General features: G+C 47.8%; 1 protein-coding gene across 1 annotated transcript in view; it reads left to right on the forward strand.

Annotated features, from left to right (window-relative positions):
- CACNA2D4 (calcium voltage-gated channel auxiliary subunit alpha2delta 4) overlaps window positions 1-17,922 on the forward strand; it is a 130,150-nt gene that overhangs the window by 101,933 nt on the left and 10,295 nt on the right. Inside the window, exons 29-35 of the mRNA XM_018080068.2 lie at window positions 3,075-3,136; window positions 6,768-6,812; window positions 7,779-7,841; window positions 13,954-14,024; window positions 14,844-14,919; window positions 16,577-16,629; window positions 17,584-17,639. Coding sequence (XP_017935557.2) covers window positions 3,075-3,136; window positions 6,768-6,812; window positions 7,779-7,841; window positions 13,954-14,024; window positions 14,844-14,919; window positions 16,577-16,629; window positions 17,584-17,639 — 426 coding nt within the window. The remainder of the gene's footprint in view (window positions 1-3,074; window positions 3,137-6,767; window positions 6,813-7,778; window positions 7,842-13,953; window positions 14,025-14,843; window positions 14,920-16,576; window positions 16,630-17,583; window positions 17,640-17,922) is intronic.

The following is a 17,922-nucleotide window of genomic DNA, read 5'->3' on the forward strand; positions in this document are numbered from 1 at the left end:
TGGATAAATCAAAGAGAGAAGCCAGAGAATGCAGACAGAAAGAGAGGCAAGCAGAGGATGAGCTAATGAAGCAGGCATGCTCAATGGAGGGATGAACAGGTGGAGGGGAAGGCTTTTATTTCCGTGCACAGCTCCAGAGAGAGCCCACTGCAGCCATGGGTTTGCAGGCAGGGTGCCTGCTGGTGGGAAGTAGTGCACAGCTACAGTGGGTAGCATGTCAGCACAGCGAAGCAATGTCTGCCTGTGCAAGGTGTTCAGCAATGCTTGTCCTCGTCTTTTATTTCACTTCTGGGATGCTACAGTTGCACAGGTTACTTGCACGTTACTAGGAATAAAACTATTATCCATGGTGTCTCTGAACACTCTGCAGAGGCCATTCATCATTTCATAGACCTCAGATCTTCCCACTGATGCAGCTTACTTTTGCCACCAGAGCAAAAAGGCTCATTAACAATCACTTATAGTGTGGAACAAGCACGGAGGAGTTTATTTCAGTTTTCTCACCTGAGCTGTAGCATCATCCTTACCTCAGACTGAAGTGCTGCTTTCCTCCTTTCTCCTTGGCTTCACCAACAGCGCGAAGATGCCCAGGCGACTATTCGTTACTAGCACTGGGGGGGTGGTGACTGTGGCCTGTTTCTCCTCAGTTCCCGTGTCTTCCTCAGGTCACCTGAATGTGTGAAATTTTCTCATGGTTCTTGCCAGTAGCTGTCAATCCATGCCAACTGGCAAGGAGTGGTGCTGCCAGGCGGGAATGTGAAGCCATCCCCCCAGCACGGTTCCCTGTGGTGGATACCATCCAGACAGACAAACCTTGCTGCGAGGCAGAAGAGACCCCAGCTTTGCTTTCAGCAGCCTCTTCAGGCTGTACCATGATGTGAGGAGGAGAGCGGTGCTCACCACACCTCCATGGATTCCCCTAGCTAGAAATGTGTGCTGGACCACTGGGAAGGAGAAATAGGGCTAGTGTAGAGAAGATGAGTAAGTCCAAGCCCTCTCCCCTATGGAGAGGTTAGGGCTGAAAAGATTGCATCCAAAGGACAAGGCTTGCTGTCAGACAGCACAGATAGGTTACACAGGACTGTGGGCAATGTGCAAAGAGGAATTAAGAGGGCTGAGAGACTCCACTTTCTGTCCCTGCCACTGGCCACCCGTGCAAGCTTCCAGGTCTTCTTCTTCCTCGTGTTTCAGGCAACTCTGTCCAGGTTTGGTATGTGCTACTCATGCCTCCTGGGCAGAAACAAGGATTCACAGCCAGGGGCTAAAATCCCTCTGAAGAACAATTTGAGACTAAATGTTCCCACCTGCAAAAAACATGAGCTGCTGAGTATGCTCTGCATTGCAAGGTTAGTTATGTAGTTATCCACTCCTCTTCAGGTCTCGTAAAAACTCCATATCCTGGGTAATGCTCAGCCCCATTGATGTGATCTGCTGTGATAAGGGGAATGGCTCTTTCTTGAGGTGGTTTGGAAGGATTGCAATGAATTTATTTAAAGCTACATCCCAAATGGGGTGCGTGGGCCTCATTGGACTCAGCAGCAACAGCACCGTTTCCCTTCTGTCATGGACTGCTGATTTGTCAGCAGGGGCACCAAGCCAAACCATGCCTGCAGTAGCCTCGCTGAAGGTGATGAATCTTCGCCCAGGCTCGACTCAGCCCTGTCCTTCCTCCTTTTTTTACATTCTTTGTCTTGTCTGGTTTGTGCTCTGTGAGGCTCAGGGCAATGCAGCTCTACGAAATCATTCCTTTCTCCCGTGTACAGGCAGTCAGATTCAGTTTACAGCAGGCAGAGGCAGGTTAAGAAGTGTGCCTCTGATACGTGGGATTTTGTAAGATGTACCAGCAGTGGGAATGTGACAAGGACACTGGTATAAAAGGTAGAGCTGATGCCGGGTGCCAAGATGCGTCAAGAAAATACACCATTGCATACTCCGGTTTTAATTCATACCCATCTGAATTAGAGCATCAGTTCATACTGTTAGTTTAAAAGCACCCACACGGCATGATTCAGATTTAAAGGATCTCTTCCCCCCTTTGAAGCTCTTTCTAATTCAGAGGAAATCTGTAGAAACAGCAACACTTCATCCGCCTGATATCGGCAGTTGTGAAAAAAAGGCTCAGAATCTCCCTCTCTTGTGTTTCTTTTTCTCCCTCACTTGCACTTTATATTCTATTTCAAGGTCCTGCTTGAGGCTTTAATTCCTCCAGAGCTCTAGGATTCAACTAGCTGACACACAGCCCAGTTGTTCCCCATCACCGTGCCAGGCTGTGCACGGCTGCACTGGTTGTTCCATGTGCTCGTGGGCAACCTACCCGGGGACAGCTGGGTTGTTGTGTTACAGAGACCCTGCGCCATTTCTTCTCCTGCCTTGCTTCAGGAACACAATGCTGGGAATAGAAGAGAAATTAAGCCAAGAAATTAGGGCACACTTCATTAAGAGACACACACACACGGAGTTCTGCTTAGCCCACCGTGCGCTAGGCTGGGACGGGGTAACAAATCGCTATTCCTAATCACACTTTCTGTCAAGTGACATTCATAATTCTGTGCATTTGTAGTGGCTTAGGAGCTATCTAAATCTCTGTGATTTCCCCTTGAGACAGGTGGGTTTTCAAATTAATCGCTTCCTCACACTGGCCTACTTTATTTCTGATTGATGCTGCGTGGTACAGGACTTGGGGCCAGGGTGATCACAGACATCCATTCTGGCCAGGTAAATCTGAAAAAGACAAAGAGGAAAGTTCATGACACCCTGGGGTGTCTTGGGAGGAATTTTTATTTTTTGTTAATTTGTTTGTAGCTTTATAGTGCTTAGTGTGAGGGAGGTCTCAGTACCTCAGTACCGTCAGTGTCCCCTTTTCCTCACCCTTGTTAAACCTCTGACTCTCACTTGGCAGTCTGACTCAGTGCTGATACCCTGATGCTTATCATTCACACTTGGAAGCAGGTTGCAATTGTGATTTCCATGCCATCACCTTGGGCAAATGTTTACTCCTCTTTTCCTAACTTCTACTTGTCTTTCCTCTCTTGCACATTCCTCTCTTCATTCTCCCCTCTTTTTGTTTCCCATAGCGGTGGGTGTGCAAATTAAGCTGGAGTTGCTCCAACGCAAGTTTTGGATGACCATGCAACAGGTAGGAGCATCAGCAGTCATGCAGAGAGACAATTTAATGCTCTTTGTCAGCAAGGTCGATGCTATGTTACATCACATATGACAGCATTTTGATGAGGGCTTTTGCAAAATTCATATTAAATGATTTATGAAGTAGATTAGTTTGAAGTCACACATTTCTGTAATCCTTTGATGGCACTAATGCCGTGTGAGCCGCGAGTCTGCTCTGCAAATGCTGTGTTGACAGTGTCAGCATCCTGGCCTGGCATTAGCTCTGCTGCATATGACACATTTAATTGTAGAAATATGTTTCTGCTCATTCAGCCTTTCAGAAACCTCACGGAAATCTGCAATTTTGGGCACACAGAAAAAAAATTCTACTGCCTTCTCTTATCATCTTGATAATGATAACAAAACACTACCAGCTTGCCAAAATAAAAGTTATTTACTCCAGGGATAGGCTTTTGGTGTTGTCCTAATTTTGGACACTCTTGCTGGACTGAGAGAGTGGAATAATTAAAACACCTCCCCCAGTCTGAGAAGCAGGAAAAGTGAAACACCTTTCCCTTACCACCCAGGAGCTTTCTCCCCAGGCTTTGCTTTCAGGGAGGTCTACTGGAGGGGTGATTCTGACAGGATTAAAGCAGCACACAGGAGAAGCAGCTCTTTGCTGTCAGGGGAGGGAACTGTCATCAGATGGGGATGACAGAGGAGATGAGAGGGCAGGAAGCTGCTCACCAGGAGTGAGAACACGTGGGGAACAAAAAATCCCAGAGTTGTCTGGGGGTGGCAGGAGCATTCTCACAGGTGGGCAGATCACATAAACCTAACCTGAGCTAAAAAGACTCCTGCAAAGCAAAGGAGAGCATCCTGAAGCAGCAACAGAGAGCATCACTTAAAAAAAATCTCCTGAGGGCCATACCCAGACAGTTCTCACAGAAACAAGCCCTCACGGGCGTTAAGTGAAGCTGAGAAGCCTTATTAAAGAAGCTAAAGGAGGCCTGTGTGCCAAGTGCCTGCAGGCCGTGGCCCTGGTAGATGCTGGTATGAAAAAAGCGTGCGTGTGCTTTCCCAGGACGTGACCGCCGTTTGACAGAGGAATGACTAACAGATTTTGTTTTCCTTCTTTCTCCCTCTCCTGCTTCACTGCACGCTGTGCCTCTCTGGATGTCCACGCTGTGCCTCCCATCTCCCAGCCCAATGACAGTGATGTAAGTAGACAAAAGCTGGGGACAGGGAGGCATCCTGGCGTGGCCTCGCTGCAGCTTGGCTTTGCAATTGTGTCATTTGTGTGCCAGCATATTATAGGCACCGTCCCTTGTCTGTAGTCACTGGAGATGGTCCAAACCTGTCAGAGGCTGTGTTTGTCTTCACAGTAATTAAGTGTCTTTGGCAAAGCTGAAAGTGCTCTGGGTCACAGAGACCTGACCAACAGCAGGAGGATGCTGTGAGGTAGTCTGGTCTCTGAGGAGGGAGCTGTGCCCTAGGCAGTAGATGTGGTTTTAGAGTAACCAGGGAGCACAGTTTCAGTTCTGCCCCCACCTCAGAGACTCTGCAAGCTGCCAGTGCTCTCAGACCAGGGTCCTCACTGTGGTGCTGCTGCAGTATGGCCAGCCCAGCACTGGGCACTGCTAGGACTTCTCCAGGTCTGGAAGAGCAGCAGCAGTGAGACTTGGTCCTCACCCTGCTGAGGAAGATACTGTAAGACACAGGCCTTTCTTGTGGGAAACCACTCTGGTTCTGGGTTTCCGTTCTGACATCTGAACTCCGATCTCTGTATTTGTTATTCCCCAAGGCCATTATAGTGGTTTGTTGTGACCACATTTCTCTGCTGACCAAAGGAAGGAAACCACCAGGGTGAAGTACAGGGCCACCTCTAGGAATACATCCAGGGAAACAAAACAACCACATGCTGTTTTGTGGTGAGGCAGGGGTGAGACGGTGCTTGCAACCATGGATAAAGGAATGTTCCTAAGCCAACCTCCCTAGAGCCTCAAAAAGCCAGCTGGATTCAGAGTGTGAACATGTGATATTGCAAAGCCATGGGGCTTGAGGCAAACTCAGGCATCTCCAAGCCTCCTCTGAAGTTAAGCAGAGGGACAGCAGACTGAAACTACTGGTTGTGTTCTGCAAAGCTCAAGAGGAGAAACAAATTCTAGCTGAAAGTTATGGTCTTGTCGTGGTCGGAAATGGCAAATTCACCTCTTGTTATTGAGATTCATCCAGGAAGGGGATTGGAGTTTATGTCTAAGGGTTTTGAGAAAATAAAGGGTAGCTGGCTGAGAGCAGACAGGCTGTGTGCTATGCCAGTGTCCTTCCCTGACCCCAAAAATCCTCTGGCAGGAAGGGGACCCCGTGTACAGAAATGGCATCACCATGTCAACTTTCTTCCCTCTGCTGCTGGAGAAAATAGAATTAAAAAATAACATGAAGAGACAGACACATGCAGCCAGGGCAAACTCCAAACAATTATGAAATCAATAAGCACCTGAAGGGCTTTGTTACTCACCACTTAACCCCTCATGTCCCCACCCGGATCACTGTTGTGAAACACATGTCAGGTTCAGTACACAGAAATCCTAAATGAAACAAATGGATGTTGCCTTGGGCTGCATGAGCACCATTCACATCCTATTTTATCATTAGCTGTCTGGAGAATAAAGAAACCAACAACAACAACAAAAAAAATATCCCTGCCTGAGAAGAATCCTAACTAAAATACGCTTAGTCTGGATACTAACAGATGCAGAAATGCACGCAGGTTTCTCACTGGTGCACAATAACCTTCACTTTTGCCCTTTCTTGACAAGTGGCACCTCTGCTTGAAGCGCAGAGGTACTGCTGGAAGCATGTCAGGGAGGCAGGTGCAGGATCAGAGCCCTCAGCAAAGGGGATGTTGCTCAGAGAGGTAGAGAATACGAAGAGCTACCGAGTGGCCAACTTGGGGGTGGTACCTGTGCCTGCTGTAGAGCTTGTCAAACAAATGCCAGCTTAATTGCAGAGCTTTATGGGGTGTTGTTACGGAGACCTTTAGCTCAGCAGTCCCAAGGGGGAGGCTGTAAGATGAGATCATGCCATGTGCTGAGGGATACACTCAGTGCAGGTAGCTCAGTGTGCAGCTGCAGGCTGAGCTCTGGGTGGTGGGAGCCCGAGATGAGAGGCCTTGAACTGGCACTGACCCTTTGCACGACAAAGGGCACAGGGACCTGTGGGCCAGCCAGGTGTCCGGCCACCCAGAGGCACAGCAGGAGCCACTGTCTCACCAGGAAGATTCCAGACTATCACACTGGCAGGGTCTAAAAGCCCAGGGTTTACTTCATTCAGGGTCCCTCCTCAAAGGCATCAGCTCAAGCTCTTTCTGTGTTACTGCACCATGAATAAATTGTTTTAAGGTTCTGGATATCTGAGACTCTCCTATGGGAAACCTGGAGTCAAACCAGTAGGGAAAACTTGTCTGACTTGTGTGAGAGTGGGGTGTGTAGGGAGTCAAGTGGCAGCCCATTGGGTCACTGGAGCCACCTGCTGCAAAGGGGCTTCAGTATCAGTGGGGAAAGTCTCTGGTAGTGGGATTGTGAATGCCAGAGTGGCTCATGCATGATCAGACAGGAAAGTTTCCTTAACACCACAGTTAATGCTCCACTTTTCCTTTCCAGTGCAGTGCCTTTGACGGTGCCTGTCCTCTCAGCTGTCAGGATGATGTAAGTTGCCCAGCTTTCCTCTCTGTACCTACGATGGGTGGGATTGCCTACCTGCTCTGTGGAGATCTCTGTCTCCCCAAAAGAAAAGTATTTCCTGTTGTTTCCTCGCAAGAGATTGCACAGCTGGGGCAGGACCTCATGCTAACAAGAAAAATTTGCAGTTTAGGTCTTCCCATCAGCTGTGAGAGGCCAGCTGGGCCAAGGCAGGAATATGGGGGCTCCAGCCAGTGGCTCTAAGGAAAGTCTGTCTCCTCTGTCTCCCTGGCATCCCAGATGATATTGAACATGATGATGATGAACAGGAAAGAGTAGTTGTCATGCCACTCTCATGACATGTGCTGGACACCTCTCTTTGTGTTTAAGCCACTGCTTCAACCTTGTTCCCAGGAATATTTGGGACAGGAGCTCCTGCCCTGACGAGCGGGATCATCAGAGAGTTCTTGTTGTATGTTCATGTAGGATTTCCTCTGCACCCTAGTTTTTCTCTGCAAGACCTAAGGGTTTTCATCTAAACTCTGTGCCTCCATTTGCTGCTCTGCAAAATAAAAATAAGATCAGCACTGATACTCAGTGGTGAGGAGAGGGTTATTTCATGAGTGGTTATAAAACTCTGAAACCTAAAAATGGAAGGCATCAGACACCATATTATTAAAGAGAAGAGCTCTCCCAATATCCTGTCTCTTCCTGAAGCATGCCTTGTCTTAAGTGTGTCTCACAGCCTGCTAGGCCTGCACGCAGCTCTGGCAAGAGGCAATCTCTGTCACAGCTCATGAACTGAATACCTCAAAATGGAGGCAGAGAGGGAAAAGTCAATTGTGTAAAACCCGTGGTAGCTGAGCCGTGGGGCTGGCACGGAAATGCCGAGGCTGTTGCCATCGTCACAATCCCACACCGCCCCATCCCGAGCACGCACATGCAAACACGGAAAAAGCCATCTTTAATACTGATTCTCTTTCATCTCTGCAGATTCTGAATTGCTTCCTCCTTGATAACAATGGCTTTATACTCGTTTCCAAAATACCTGAAGAGGTAAGAGAGCATAAGGGAAGGAGGAGGGGTGGGGTTTGCTTGTTCCTGAATAACCCGCCAGAGCCGGTTTAAACAAATGCAGTTCAATTGTGTAATAAGGGTGGCTGTGGTGTAATTAAATTCAACTGTGCAGTGAGGGGGAAGCCTCCCAGCAGAGTGACAGCACATCCTAGGTGAGGAAGGAGTTTGCAGTGATAAGTGAGGAACTAGTCAAAATATCTTTTTATCAGAAGTGAGGAAATTAGACTCCTTTCCCTTGGCACAAATGCTACTGAAAGGTGATCTGAGACAGTCCCAGAGGGCAGATATGCCAGGGGAAGGGGAAGGGGAAGGGGATTTAGAGGGGAAGGAGAAGGGAAGGGGAAGGGGAAGGGGAGAAGGGGAAGGGAAAGGAGGAAAGGGAGAAAAAAAGGGGAAAGGAAGCAGAAGAGGAACGGAAGAAGGGGAAAGGGAAGGAAAAGGAAGGAGGACAGGGGAGGGAAAGGGAAGGGAAGGGAAAAGGGAAGGAGAAGAAAGGAAGTGGAAGGGAAGGGACAGGGAAGGGAAGAGGGAAGAGAAGAACAGGGAAAGAGGAAGGGAGGAGAAGAGGAAAGGGAAGAAAGAAGAGCAAAGTGGAAGGGGAAAGGCGAAGGGAAAGGGGATAAGGGAACAGGGAAGGGAAGGGAAGGGAAGGGAAGGGAAGGGAAGGGAAGGGAAGGGAAGGGAAGGGAAGGGAGCAGTGCTTTTGAGCACTTCTGAAGGCAAAGCAGGTGTTCTTCAGGAAAGGAAACTGAGGGGACGATAGGAGCAAAATGCTAAAGGCAAAAATTAAGATGAAATCATTTAGGCAAATTGGAAACCAGAACACGCCTAAAGAACCGAAGGATTTACTGGACTCACAGAGGTGAAAGGAGTATGGAAAAAGGCTCAGAATTGTAATAAAAATAAGGTGTGTGTTTCCACAACCATTTCTAGGGAGATGAAGGAGTGATGTGACATCCTGTGCAGCCTGGGTAAAGTCAACACTACCAGCCACTACATGATTTAGCTATACTTTTCTGTTCTCTGATAAATTCACCATACAGCTATTTCCTTAAAAATAATAAAGCACCATAGTTCTGGATGTCAGAAAGTGATATGTTGGAACAGTTTCATAAACTGCAAAGCAATAAGTCAGTAGTAAGAGTGGTCTCACAAAAGAAACGGGAAATGAAGCAGCTTTGTTACTGACAGAAGTGTGGATTTTCATTAAAATTGCCATTGTACTGGAGTTAACAAATACAGTTTAGGTATTTCCAAAGGGCAATAGATCCAAGCCCAGAAATTATTTTTTTCAGGATGTGACAAACAGGTTGAAATGGAAACTAAGGTAACAAAACTCCCAACAGATGTGACTGGGACAAGCAGCACAGCTTCTATAAGGAAGAAAACTTACCATCTATATTTTTTGAAAGCGAGAAAAAATATAAGGGAGAGTGGGTGACCTACTGCTTTTCAGTTCTGTTCAGCCTCAGAGTCCCTTACAAGAGACTGTTGAAGAAGTTCTGGTGAAAGAGTGAAGCATGAAGTAGCAGCATTGATCTCAAAGTAGCTGGGACAGAAAAGAAAGAAGAGGAATTTTTAGGTGGATATTTAGATGGAAAACATCAGCTATGTGAGTCCCGTGGTTTCCCACCTGGACTTGTGTTGATTAACATATTCAGAATAGGCTGGGAAGGGAAAAGGTGAGATTGTGCATCCCACAGGCACTGCACAGGGAGTTCAGAGAGGCCAAGACGGGAACTGAATCGGCAGCACAGTGGCGCCAGGGAGTGATGCAGACAGATATCCAGGGAGGCATACTGCAAGGAAAAACCAGTCTCTTTTCTGTAGGAAAGTGACCTACCCAGCACAGTGAATAGTCCAATAAAAAGGCCCTTTCAATTCTGTGGTGTGCCACAAAAAAAAATAAAAAATAAAACTTGAAAAATAAGGGAGAGAAATGCTGTGAAGTTGTATTGGCTCCCTGCTCTGGGAGGTCAGGTCCTACTGGATGGTAGTCTTAAAAATTGATGGTTCCTCTTCTGACTCCCATGGCATTTTCAAAGGTGCTTTACTGAGTCCCATGACGTGTCCATCAGTGGAGACAACTACACCCTTTAGCTACCATGTGTCCTGTTTGTCCTCAACACCATCTTCCTGGGCTCTGTCTCTGTATTTTTTCCTGCATCTTATGGAAAATGGGGTTTCCCAAAAGCTCATCTCTGAAAAATCTGACTAGCAGAGACATAGCATTGTAGTGGATTTGGGTAAATTATAAACATTATCCACATGCCTCCAAGATCAGGCATTTTGGCAGGCACCAGAGCTGTTCTCCTCCAGCTGTTACCTCCTCTGACCTCAGAAGGTTCACCACTACTTTTCTTCTGATTTCTTTATCTTGTTCCAGTTGCTGTTTTTATCTCCTGGTGGCACCATGAGTGTCCACATGGTGAAACCCTACAGGGAATTCAAGACAGCAGCAGCATTAAATCAATACCCTGGTTTTCACAGCTTTGTGACCTGGATTTTGCTTCATGGGATCCTTTGCTGCAGTGTGGCCTTCCCTGCCCCATCCCACACTCTTTCCTCAGTGCATCCTTTAACATAATGCCAAAACCAAAATCTCCTACCTGGATTTTTGTGGGTATTTTGCCATTCTGGAGAAGTCAGCTCTCCCTCTCTGCCCTCACCAGCAAAAGTGGCTCAGCTGCCTGGGTCAGGGTTTCAGCCCAGCAGCGTGGAGAAGGGCAGCCTGCCTGCACACTGCCTGTGCTACACCTCCAGCTGGGGTAGGAGTGAGCTCATGGGATGCCTAAGGAATGAGGGTGCACAGGTGAACCATCTACCCTGCTGGGCCATGCGGGCTGTGGCAGCTCCAGCACCAGCAGGGCCCCAGGCACATCCCTGCTTCCCCCAGGAAGACAGCTGAGGAGCTTTCATATCCAAATGCCTACATCCCAGGGCAGAGTGGAAGCTAACAATAGTGGAGAGGTGCCAAAATGCCTGTGTCCTTACAGCCCCCGAGCCAGAAGCTGGTGCTGGAGACCCTTTCCATGGGCTCTGAGATGTTTTGTTCCATCTCTCTGCTTGCTCCTTTGGGACTGTGGTGTTTTATGCTGCATTCAGCACAGAGCTGCCCACTGCCTGCACCTTCTTCTTGGGTGACCACTTGTGGGTCCCTTCCAACTCAGCATATTCTATGATTCTGTGAACCAGTTCCCTCAGGAATGGGGTGAGGACAGCATGGCTCAGGCCCTGCTCCCCTTTGCCCTTTGGGACGGGGATCAGAATGGGGGGTTGCCTCTAATAACCTCTCTATGAAGGAAGCAGGAGGCTTGCTGGCAGTCAGAAACCACCACAGAAGAGGGACTTCTTAGGATTTTAGTGAGTGACGAGTTGGAAACTCCCTGCGGGATTACTTGGGGAAAAATGGGTAATCTCTTAATTGGAGCTAATATCTCCCCATCGGACTCTTCAGCCCCATCTGGCTCAGAGGAAGCAAAGAGTTAAAACCCAGAGTCAGGAGAAGGGACCCAATGAGGGAGAGGACCAGGTGATCTAGAGCAGGGGAGGGAGGGAAAGTGGGTGGCAGGCTCAGGCTGTGCTGCAGGGAGGGCTGCTCGGTGCTGTGTTTCGGCCAATGTTTGCAGCCGTGGCCCCACGACCACCCCTGAGTTTTCAGCCGCCTTCCGTTGCCAGTCGTAGGCACAGCTGTGGATCACAGGTCTTGAGCTCCCTCCGCCTGCTGCATCCAGATGTTCCCTCACTCACTAAACCTCTTTTTCTAGGTCCTGCCTTCTCCCTGAGGCATTTTGCACGGGGGCGTGTGTGCAAGCTCTGCCCAGGGTGCAGGGGGGCAGCTGAAAGGCCAAGGTCCCACCAGGGCTGGGCAGAGCTTGTGGAAAAGCAAGGGCCATTTGAGCCATGCAACAAGGAGGCTGCCTGCTTTCCCAAAGCCTGGCTTATTGGGCAGACCCTGTTTGTTTACAGCTTTTGAATGTACAAAAAGTGTAAATTGCTCAACGAGCCAGCAAAGGGTGGATGTGCATTGTCTGTGAGCAGTGTTGTAGCTTTTGAGCCATATGTGTGCTCTGGGTTGCATCTCTTTCCTGTGCATAGCCTGTATGTGTGCCTGTACACTCAGCTGCAGGAGGATGTGATACAGCATGTGTCACATGGGTGCAGGGGGATGAGATACAGCGTGGGTCATGCCGGATGTCAGAGCGACGCTTTGTGCTGTGAACATCTGAAATTGCAAGGGCCTGTGGAAACCTGCCCAGAGATGGGAGTCAGGAGAAGCACAGAAGGGGTATGCCTAGGAGAGCAGCAGTCACTGGAGGAAGCAAGTTGTAATGAGAGCTGCTTTGCAAAATGTTGCTCTGGTACAGGACTGCTTTGGTCTCTGCCAAGTGATGCTTTTCTGTGTTACTTCCTGCACAGGGTACCTAAAACAATACCAAGGTTTGAATGTCTGGTTTGATGTTAAAGGCCAGTTTGCAGATGCTTTTCTGAACACACTGCCTAGGCTATACTCTCATTTACTCTGGTAGCTCCTCATTCTTTTACCTGTAGGAATGACATCCTAGCTGGAGAAATTTGGTCGGACATCAGCATCTCTTGACAGGACAGGACCCATTTGCAGTCTTGCAGTGGCCCCCTCCCCTCCCCTTGCCACACTGTCCGCAGCTTGCACTGTGTTAAATCCCACTGCTCCAGCGCCTGCTGGGTCTGCAGACTGGCATTAAATGGAAGCAGCTGGCCTCTTCATCACCCTAATCAGATTGAAAGAGCAGGGACAGTGAAAAAAGTTAGTGCTTGCTCAGGCACATTTTACTATGTCTGAGACAATTACAGCCTAAATGCTCAGAGTTGATGTTATGTATCGCTTTATACAGCGAAATGACTTCTAAAGCCTGTTGGGAAGAAGCTCATAACCATGTAACACTACTTTTAGATGATTACCATGTGATCTTAGGTAAATCTGCCTAAGGGTTCAGGTTTTTCCAGTCAAAATGTCCCACTCAAATAAATGAAGTCATCTGTCATCTGCTAATACATGCTAAGTGACTGCTAGCCTATCATTGGAAAAGCAAAACGTCCCCTCAGACTGTGTGAATGCTTCCATAACACGTGGGAGCTATTTACCGTGTCAGGATCCATGAGCCAGGAAAATAGACAGAGGACGGCTCATATCTGCGTTTTTATTACTGATGAATATTTTATTTACTTGCCTACAAACAAAGTGGTGGACTTGACAGATTTGAAGCATTTTTGCAATAGATTTGTCATGGTTTAGTAATCAGGAAAGGCAGAATTGTTGTGGTTTTGAAGAAGTCTTTAGAGCAGCAGTTCCCAGATTTGGGATTGCGTCCGTATTTGAGGTTATTGACTCCAAGGCATAAATGGGACCACAAGCTTCTCTTTTAGTCCAGGCGTGCAAGTGGGACTGGGGGGTTGTTGCCCCAGATGCAACTTTTGCTAGGGTGGAGCCTGTGCAACAGCTCTGGCTTTGCCAGTCCATAATGTGTAAGCTAAAGGGATGGATGGGTTCATGTTGTGTTGTTTGGGTTACTTCAGGCTCAGAGCTTGCACTGCAGTGCGTTGTAAAATTACGTTTGCTGCCTAAATAAATCTGTACATCGCACTTATACGTGGTGGGGCAGTTCACCCAGGGCAGCAGGAGAGCAGAGTTTCCAAAGCCACTGTGGTCATGGGCTAGCAGAGAGGCTCAAATGGAAGAGTCAGGCATTCAGATCCAGAGAACACGGGTTCCCAAAAACCCACAGGAGAGCCCAGGCCTCCGGTGACTCAACATGCCTGGGTCTCTGCAGCTTGAGAGCCTGCCTTTTTCTGTCACAAGCTGCAGGGACTTATGTGGGCTAAATCATTTCCAAGCGTGGTAGGAATGGTGCAGGATGCCCAGCTGGCGATGGGGGAAGTCCTCCCTCAAGCTTTCCAGGCAGCCAAAGGACAAGGCTCAGCATTACCTCCTTATAAAACACTCGTCGTACATAGCAGGCTTCCAAGCAGACAAGATCAGCTGGAGCCTTCGAGCATTTGGAAAATTTACTGTTGTCAGTTTATCCTGTTTTTTCCTTTTTTGTACTTGCAGACTGGAAAATTTTTTGGTGCAGTGGATGGCTCAGTAATGACCCAGCTGCTAAACATGGGCATGTTCAGGCGGTAAGTGGGGGATCTCCACGCTGTACTTCTCGTTCTTCGCTGGTGTGTGGGTCAGAGCATATTGGTCCCTCTGAGAAGCACTTGAGCAGGGGAAAATGTACATGCTGATGATGCATGTGACTCTCTTATTTAGAAACAAGAGCTCCTTTAGCTACCTGCCCCCTCCCCCGACTCGCTCAGGGATCATCACCACACAGGCTGTTTCTCCTCATCTCCTGCTCTTCCACCTGCTGCAAAACACAGAAAGACACAGTAACTTCCAATCTTTATGTGGCCAGAAAGTAGCTGCTTCTCTGTCTGGGAAACATTTCTTGGCATTTTGTGTACGAAAGTGCTTCAGTTCCTCCTGCCACTGGGAAAAGCCTTTCTACGGAATAGTTGTCTGAGAGCCCCCCAGGATGCAGCATTGCAACTGGCTGACCACATTTCTCTTTCTCTTAAAAATACTTCTGTTCATCTCAGTCCACTCCCCCAGCTGATGTCAAAAGAGAGTTCAGAGTTTCAGTGAAAACAGGAACTAGGGGGCCCTGAGGTAGTTACAATCATAATTCCTCTGCTTCACAGCCTGCTTTACTCACTCTCTGAAATTAGGGGCATATTTCCTTCTGACCCAGTTGCATTAATCCAGAGCCTGTATTTCTTGCTCTGCCAGATCCAGCACTGGCCAAACAGCAAAGACACGTGTAAGCAGGTCGCTGTTTTGGTTCATACAGGAAATATTTCATACATGAAATTTTTTAGAGAAAGCTGACGTGTCTGTCCCCCAGGCCAGTTGCATTGCTTGCTTTTGACTGCTGGCTTGTTTTGTTTTGATTGCAGGGTGACCATGTATGATTACCAGGCAATGTGCAAAGTACCCTACCACCACCACAGCGGCGCCCGGCCCCTGCTCAGCGTACGTATCTGGCAGCATGCAGCCCTCCCTGGGCTGTGCTTTCTCCTGGGGCATCTCCAGCACCTTGGGGCAGCACATTCCACAAAAAAGACTGCAGTAGATGTTTGCTTTCAAGCGGTGGGAATGTCCAAACTCATCTAAGGCAGGTCTCTGAGGCAGCGGTGGCCTCTGGCTGTGGTTTCCAATGTGGATCTCTATTGGCATATAGGATCTCACTGAAAATTGGAAGGTTCAGGGAGAGGACATGAACTAAACTATGGCAGGCTTCCCCTAAAAGCCAAGGAATCAGCTAGCAGCTGAAATGAACAGGAATCCTTTTACAGGGCATGGTTTTACTCAGCAGCTCATAAAGGAGGGTTGCTCTGGGAGAAAACTGACAGTCATTTGGGGAAGTATGAGTGGAGCTGGAGCAACAGAGTGGTGATAGCCCAGGGAACAAACCAACAGAGGGAAGAGTTTTACCAGTACCCAAATGCAACCTCTCTTTAGGCTGATACAAACCAAGAATCTAATCCCACTCTACCTTCCTAACGTGGCCTCAAATAGGCAGAACAAAGTAATTACTCGACCCTTAGGCCACTTTAAACTAGTTGACACAATCCTAAACAGGGATTTTAACACTTTTAACAACATGTTACATTTTTAACAGTGTCTGTTTTGGAGTGGCTATACTTAAGCTAGATAAAATATTGTGATTGTAGTGAAAATATTTGCTTGATCATATCCTCCAATTTTGATTACTGTCACAAAATATGAGCTGTCAAAACCAAAGTGAACTGGGAAGAGAATACAAAGGTGAGCATTCAGCCTTCATCTCTCATCTTCCCCTCTTAGCAAAAACCCTTGAAAAGGAAAAAATCAAGAAAAGTCTGTTTTTTATATTCACACATAAGAATCGGTCGAATTCCCAATAATCTCTACATTTTACTATTTGCTGACTTATTTTGGCTGAAGATAAGTCAGTTAGCATAATGGAACATTATCTTGTGTCCTGTGACTACTGCATCTGTTTTGGGTTTGAGGACACGGGCATGATTATGAGAGAGAGAGATGAAAATTAGACATGGTTACCATGAAGAAAAGAAGCAGCAGGATCCTCTGCAGATGAATTGTCCCTGGGATAATGCTGGATTTCCAATTTGTAGCTGAAAAGCAGGAAGATGATAGAAGTCATGCCATCTTGAGGAAAAGCTGGATGAAAGCACAGTTAAGCATAATCAATCAATGGAAGATAATACTAAATCCTGGGCTTGTCCCAGAAACACCACTTGCTATCAGAACATAAAGCATTCTAAACTGGTGGTGTCCCATTTAGCTGTGTTTCTCTCCTGCTCTGAGCTCTGAAGGTCATCCATACTGGAGAGAAATCATCAAGCAATTACATCTTCAAAGTCCTTCATACATTTATGATAAACTCCCTGACCCTGATGGGGAGGGGGTGAGAAGATATTATTAGTAGCAAGGCAGCTCTGCTGGCTTTTTACTTCAAAACATTTTGAACATTTTCCAGTGATGCCCAGACCTTGAATTTCCAGCCTGTCTTCAAGAGCTCTGATCAGTGGAGGGAATTGGTCTGAAATGTGGGGTCCTGCATAACAATTATAAATTCTCTGACCAGGTCCTTATGGTATTTCTCATTTCTTCTTTTGTTCTCCAGCCAATTTATGCCTTTCTAGCTGCAGTGAAATGGCTGATAAGTGATTTCCTCATGTGAGTACCAAAAGATGGGGGTGTTTGGGAGGCTCAGAGCAACGGGATCAAGAGCTGAGAAAGCTGCAAGAGGAGGCCCCTGCATAGGGCATTGCTGTCAGCCTTCTCCTGACATTCAGCTCAGCCTTGCTCCTGGGAGACAGAAAGCTATTACTATTCCCATTTTGAGAGGCAGAGGCCCAAAGTGGGTCTGGGATTTACCTGAAGTCACTCAGTACAAAGTGCCTGAGTCAGAAATAGGACTTGGGTCTCCTGGGGCCCTGTGCAGATCCTTGATGCCGAGTCCTCTTGCCTGTCTCCTTTGCCCGTGCTGAGCAAATGCACACCTTCCTTTCACGGGGGGAGAAGGCTGAAGGAAGCAAGCCAGGGAGCTCAGCTCTGAGTGACAGGCCAGGGAGAAGAGAGGGAAGGCTGTCCCCTAGATTTGGGTTCCCCTCAAACTTCTGGGGTGAATCAGAGTTCAAGCTCAAATTAGGATGAAAGTGCCACTGCTCAGCTTACTGGGTGTGCAAAAGGGAAGGAAAAGATACATCTCTGCCTATTGGTGCAGAATAATTCAAAGTGGCATGTAGTTACCTTCAAGTAGACAGAGTATAGCCTTCTGATGGCCATCCATGCCTGCTCCTGAGGTGGGGCCCACAGGGACTGAATTCCTTCCCAGCCTCAGGGGTTGCTGTATCATTCCTTCCTTCACTGGTGAGCCCCTCGCACTGTATATACTTCAGGAAAAAGCCCTTTCCCATCTTCCATGGTACAGATCCCACGATACAGAGTTACACTCTATCATATGGAGAAGAAAAAAAAAATTAAAAAAAAAAATCAGACTTCCACTGCCAGCAAATTTGCAGTAAACATTTTAGAACTGATACTTGCCGGGCAACAGGGCCATCTCCCTGACACCTGCATCCTTCCAGGCTGCTGAAAAAGCATCCTCTGTTCTTGCTCTTTTGACAGCTTCCTTTTGGAGTTTAACATGAGTAGCTTCTGGCACTCAAACAACTTGGCAGATGGTGAGTACACAAGAGTCCAGCCACCCCACAGCACGTGAGTGTTACAGCCACGGGTGACAGAAGAAACTGTATGGGGAAGCCTGGCCTTGTGCAAGGAGCCTGCCATGTGCCCCACACCTCTTCATCCATGGACACTGTAATCCAGCTTCCAGATCCTACCACCACCACATCTCCCCCCATTTCCACCCCCATTTCAGGCTGCCACAGCACCAGAGCGGTCAGAGTGAGGTGTGTGCTGCTCAGAGCTTGCTTTCCTCAGGATTACTTGCTGAGGAGGTGGGAG

The sequence above is a fragment of the Manacus vitellinus genome, unplaced genomic scaffold, assembly GCF_001715985.3.
Source record: "Manacus vitellinus isolate BGI_N305 unplaced genomic scaffold, ASM171598v3 scaffold_5_pilon, whole genome shotgun sequence".
Classification (NCBI taxonomy): Eukaryota; Metazoa; Chordata; class Aves; order Passeriformes; family Pipridae; genus Manacus; species Manacus vitellinus.